We start from the raw sequence: 6,000 nt of genomic DNA, 5'->3' as shown, positions 1-6,000 counted from the left end.
CGGCGTGCCCACCAGCGCGGACTGACGATTTCCAGGTGGGCGAGGAAGAACAACGTCCCCAGGTGAAACCGCGGCCCCGCCGCCGGGACGGGACCAGCAAGAGTTCCACCCGGCTGGGATCGCCTCACCTTGGCTTCTCGCCTTCCCCAGCTCACCCCGCGCTTTGCTAGACGCCTCATTTTTGCTACAGTTTGCATATATTTACGAAAAAGGCAGCTGAGCAAAGGGAGAAAAGCGAGAAGAATGACGGGTCGAGCGTTACCCGTGTCCCTCGCAGCACAGGGCGCTTCTGGAAGCACCAACGTGCGTTTCAGCGCCCGCGGAGAACCAAGGCTGGAAGACAGACGTGGGTAAGACGCCAGTAGGTCCAAGAAATGTTGTAATTTTTCTTTCTCTGATGGCGGTTCTTTCAGAAGCTAAGAATCTGAAGATAAGAAATTGTAAGGCTGTAACCTGACTTGCCTTTTGATCTGCTCGGCTCCATAAAAAAAACCCAGTAAAAACTCTCTTTAAAGGACTTTGCAAAAGGCCTGTAGCATCAAGGGAAGCCCTCCAACACGCACATCCATTGGCTTTCACAACGTGAGCTTGTCATTCCACTGCTGCTGGGACTTTAGCACACAGACACGGTGTTAAAAAAAAAAACAACCACAACCAACCCCAAACAAAACCAACAACCACCGAAATAACCCTACTTTGGACCTAAAAAATCTCCCCGGTGTTCGGTTCGGGGTGGGAAGGAGTCACGCCTCGCCCAGGCTCCCCCACACCCGCAGGCACTCGCCCTCGCTTGCACGCAACCTGGCTGGCTCGGCCGGAGGGGTGGCCGCGGTGGGGGCTGTTCCTGGAGGGAGGAGGAGGAGGAGGAGGAGGAGGAGGAGGAGGAGGGGGAAGGCGAAGTCAGTCGCGTCGCTGGAAGCGACGCTGCTAAGACAGTATCCGAGTGGAACAGAGAAGGACTTGTTTAGAAAACACAAGAGTTATTTTGCACACATGGACGACAACAAGGCTACTTAGTTTTTCCAACATACTCCTTCCTCCCCCACCCTCCCTCCCCCTACAAACAACAGAGCGGAACCAAAAGAAAAAAAAAAAAACAAACCCAAACAAACAAACAAAAATCCCTAAGAAATCCAGGTAAAATCCTTGTCGTTCTCCCCAGAGTTGTCCTGCTCCTGCGGAGAGTCGACGTCTTTGTCGTCATCTAAAATCACATCATCCTGTGACATCCCCACGTCATCCTTCCACTTGATGTCGTCGTCGTCTCCCATCTCCTCGTCTCCTTCCACTTTGATGTCATCGGGGTCTTCCATGTACTGGCCTTCCCCGGGGTAGCACTCGTCCGGAGACCCTTCTCCTCCGTTGTGGTCCAGGTGACCAGCGATGCCTCGCCCGGAGCAGTCAGCACAAACGCCGTGGCGGCGGGAGCCGTGCTTTATCCCCACGCTGGCCGCGGACATGAACACTCGGTTGCACACTTTGCAGACGTATTTTTTGTCTTTGCTGTGGACCTGGGAAAGGAGAACGATCAGAAGAGTTAATGGCAGCGGAGGCGGATCGGGAGCTGCTCCCCTGTCCTCCTGCAGAGGCAAAACCGCCGCAGCCCACGACTGTGACCCGAGATCCTCACGGGCTTTCGTCGTGAGCTCGAACCCACCACGATGAATTCAACAGTGTCATACGATGGAAAACCCTTCTGAGCCTGCCTTTTCACCATCAAACCAGTAGTTTCGAGAGGAACATTAATCGCTTTATGGTTTTTTCCCTCCCCTTGTTTTTTTGTTGTTTTTCTGGGGCGCAACAGTTGTGTCACACCACCACCACGAGAACACTCAAAAAAGGAAAAAAACCCCAAACAAACCACCAGTCCCAAGCCCCAGTGCTCTGCAGACCAGAGCAGAAAACCCCATGACCAAACTGGTGTTAACATCACATCCATTTAGCAGTTTGTCTCCTGATCCTGCTGCTGCCCAGAACCAAAGAGTAGGAGCACGGCTAATACACCCTGGATCTCTAAGAAAACACAGCCAAACGCACTTCTCACCTTGTTTCTGACTACTTTGGTGGCTGAAAAACAGTTTGTCACAAATGTCTCTGTCCTACAAAGCACGCTGCGTTTTGTGTCCGAGAGTAACGGGCACGCAGAGCTCTCACAGACTAAGCGGTAAGTGGGAAAATGCTCAGCAGGTTACCAGGAATCACGTCCAGATTCAAACTTCACCCCACAATCAGCAAAATTGCGTAATTGAGACGCACAAAAACACCTCAGCAAAGGTGAAATCCGCCACTGGCTACTTCTGCTGCGTGTGGAAGGCAAGGAGCTTGCTCAAAACATTCACCTGCGCCTCTCCCAACGGGAACGGCCAACCAGTGCGGCGAGAACTCCTGATCTCCACCACGAGGAGCCCCGTCAGGTACTTACATTTAGATAGACAGATAGAAAAAAATACAGATAAAATATAGATAATCATTTTTTTAATATATAGACCAGTTGAGTCGTCTCAGCAACCATCTAGTCCAACTGCCTGACTGCGTTGGGGCTGACCCACACCTATTACACATATCGATATGTATTTTCTTTTATATATATTTATCTACCTACACTCTTTTGGATTTTTTTGTACGTTAACACCACACCAGGACAGCCCAGGAGCTCACCTCAGCCAGGGCCCTGGCCTGGCACGGATCAGGAGGAGACCCTCTGGGAAGCGGTGCAGAAGCAGAGAAGGATCCTCCTGGCACCTCACTATTCCAGGGCCAGCGACGTGGGGTCACCCCGAGCCAGCGGTTTCGTGCAGACCAGCAGCTACCAGAGCCCCTGGGCACGGACCACCACCGCCTCATCCTTTAGTTTTTAACCTCCCTGACACTTGCCATGCTCACAGCGGGCTGCAGGCCAGGTTTTGCTGGTTAAAGTCGCCTCGCGTGGCCAAGCCCTTCCTTTTACTTCCAGTCCGCTGAGGCAGCTCCCCGCTCCTGCCCCAGCACACGATCCCCCCGCTCTCGCAGCCGGGTTCTCCCTCACCCCGCGCTCTCTGCTCAGCCAGCACCCCCGCCCGAGCTGAAGGCTTTTTGGGAAGGGGACAAATTGACCCATCTCAGCCCTCACGACCGCAGGGCACTCGCTGGGGCTTTGCCTCGCAGCGGCCCCGACGGCGCTCAAAGCCTGCGAGCTCTTCTGATGTGCTCCGGCTTCAGGCGCTCCTTGCTCCGAGCTAGTTCCCGCGAGGGATTCTTCAACTGCGTCAAGCAAAGTCATTGTCTTCTTTTTTATTTTATTATTTTTTATTTTTTTTTTTAAGCAGTTGGACAGGGCTGGTCAAAGTCACCTAATTGGTATCGCTCATTTTTAACTGTTAGAAGAAAGATTTTCAGGCATCAAAAGCTGAATGGGATTAGAGAAGGTGGCCACGGGTGCAGAATAACGGCTGAAAGAGCCATACAAAGAAAAGAAATTATAAACCAGCTACAAAAACGATGTGTAATTGAAATATCTGTTAAAAACCTGATCACCTCTCTTCCCAACGCTGACAGTTTAGTCAGCGTATTTGAAGTGAACCATATTGCTGGATGCAGCTGAGCAGAAATTAATCCTACTTCCCTTATCGCCAAATTAGTAAGTATTAAACACAGAAGCGGCGTGTGGCCCTCAGTATCTGAAAATGCCATTAGGAAAACTATATTCTGACTAAATATCAATATTCCAAGGGGAGGTGGTGGGGGGAAAACGTGCTGGCAACAGCCTAAATTTCTGAAAAAGCTTAAAAAAAAAAAAAAGGGGAAGTTCTCAGAAATAAAACAACAGAGGCGCCAGCCGGCACGACAAGGTGTTCCCTGCCGCGAAGCAGTAACAGAGCCGGCGATCCGTGCGCTCGCGGCAGGACTGAGCTCACTGCTGGGATCTGCCTCCCGAACCCCAGAACCCCACTGACCCCCCCAGGGAAATGCTGAAGGGGTGTCTTGGGGAGCAGGCAGGCCCCCCGGGCAGGTGGCTGTAACGCCTGCAATAACCACCAAGTTCGCTAGGGATCGAAAACAAACATAATAATCAAAATAATTTCCGAAAGCTGCCACAAGGGACCAGGAGCTCAGTACGCAAAGCCTGCTCTGTCCCACCGAAACTCATCCCGTCGTTTTGAAGCAGTTTGTGGTGCTGCGACAGAGCAGGTAAGAAAGTTCAGTATAGAAAGAATCATACGGAGAGAAGTCACTGCAAGCTGGGACCAGGGAACTTCTGGTCAAGCTTTTTTGGGTTTTTTTTAAGCTGAAAAATCGGGAGGGTATTCCAGGGGCAGCGCTTCCTTCTGGACACAGCCCGTTCGCTGCAACAAGGCGAGAAGCCTGGGGTTGTGCTCTGCTGCCCCACAGGAGGATCACTTGAGATGCGAATGTTTTTAGAAACAAAATCTTGGGTTTACTTGAATGTTCCGATTCAAAGAAAACAAGCGGTTTTTTTCAATTTAATTTTCATATGAAGACTATAAAAATATGGCTTTTAATCTGAGTTAAAAACCCCTAAAATAGTTCCTTTTGTCTTTAGTTATCAGGTGAGGAACAGAAAGAAACAAGGCTTTTGGTGTGTGAAACCTACTTCCTTTTCCTACACCTTATTTTTATAACATCTCTTTTTATTTGACAGACACCAGCATTCATCTCTACAGATTTACCCGAGAGCTGACAGCTGAGCCCCAAAACGTCGGGCGCATCGGAAATCAGATGACACGACAAGAGAAGTGCCCGAATCCAGCAGTTCACCTGCCACGAGCCCTTCAGCCGGCCTGTGCTGCCGCTGGGGCAAATGACGATCACGGTGTCACTTGCATATAAGCAAACGCCCCTTTTCGTAGCTTCATTTCAAAAGAAACTTCAGATAAATAATGAAACTGGAATTTTTCTGCGGCCTTACAACAGTACCAATGCCCTCCCCCCAAAATTCTTGCCCTTTCTGCTTTAGCGCCTCCATTCCAAGACAGCTCGGAGCTATTTATGGCTCTTTGGAAATAAAACCAACCTGGTATTGTCAGGGTTGCACTTTTTTCAGGAACTGGCACTAAAAATTTGCAATCCAGCCGGTATTTTCTAGCCTAGCTTAATTCCTGACATAAAAAGTCAGAGAGAGATTCAGGCAGACATTCACCCTTCCCTGTGCACGTCCACAAACGGCTGATTTCACCTCCCAGGGTGAGCAGCAGGACTTGAGACTCCCCAGCACCAAGTCACTCACCTGGAACGATCCCAGCAGCACAAACCCGACAACTAAAATTAATTTGCACTTTCACTCCTGGAGGAGATACGGCATTTTCCTGCCCTCCCCACGGGATGTATATCAAGATACGCTGGTTCTCATTAGTACATAAATTTATGGAGCAAGGAAAGGAATTGCAGATGTGGCTGCACGTGAGCCAAGCTGCGTTGCTGCCATTCAGCTGCCTCGGCAGGAAGGCACGCAGGGGGACACGCGGGCTTGCAGGGCTGGGATGAGGGAACTGGAGTTCTTTGTGGTTTTTTGAGAATTACCACCAGGGAAACGTTGCTCACTGTAAGCACACCTCCTCCAGCAAGATATTCTTTACATTCAAGATTTAACAGATGATAAGATATAAATAGATAATATGGAAGAAGTCATTTAGACGAAATCCATTCTTAGTCATTGAACTGTTAACACTCTTGTGACATTTTTCTTAATATCTTACTGTATTAGAACCTCACAGCTACCGTCCCCAGTATTTGAAAAAACCCTCCAATTTTCTCTACAAGCCGAATTAGAGCTCACCAGCGTGCGCTACCGAAATAATTACGTAAAAATTATTTGCTCTTCCACAATAGCACCTCTATTCCAAGCTTTCAGAAACCACTTTAGGATGGCAAATTAATTCTCCCCGGAAAAAAACCACAAAATATCAAAGTTTGGCTTAAAATTTTGGTTCTGAAGAAGCCGTGAAAAGCCAGACAACGGCACCAGCCAGCCTCCTTGTAGGTTCTGAGCAGCCGTCTCTAATA

General features: G+C 49.5%; 1 protein-coding gene across 3 annotated transcripts in view; it reads right to left on the bottom strand.

Annotated features, from left to right (window-relative positions):
• Nucleotides 1-1,124: 1,124 nt before the first annotated feature.
• The window catches only part of ZBTB46 (zinc finger and BTB domain containing 46), a 44,319-nt gene continuing 39,443 nt past the window's right edge, over nucleotides 1,125-6,000 (bottom strand). For all 3 annotated transcript variants that reach the window (XM_086474573.1, XM_086474572.1, XM_009960467.2), the window contains one exon: nucleotides 1,125-1,511. In XM_086474573.1, the coding sequence (XP_086330699.1) occupies nucleotides 1,125-1,511 (387 nt within the window). The remainder of the gene's footprint in view (nucleotides 1,512-6,000) is intronic.

Source organism: Leptosomus discolor, chromosome 17 (assembly GCF_034619465.1).
Source record: "Leptosomus discolor isolate bLepDis1 chromosome 17, bLepDis1.hap2, whole genome shotgun sequence".
In the NCBI taxonomy this organism is placed as follows: domain Eukaryota; kingdom Metazoa; phylum Chordata; class Aves; order Leptosomiformes; family Leptosomidae; genus Leptosomus; species Leptosomus discolor.
The sequence above is the reverse complement of the archived record's forward strand: the minus strand, read 5'-3'. Positions and strand labels throughout refer to the sequence as shown.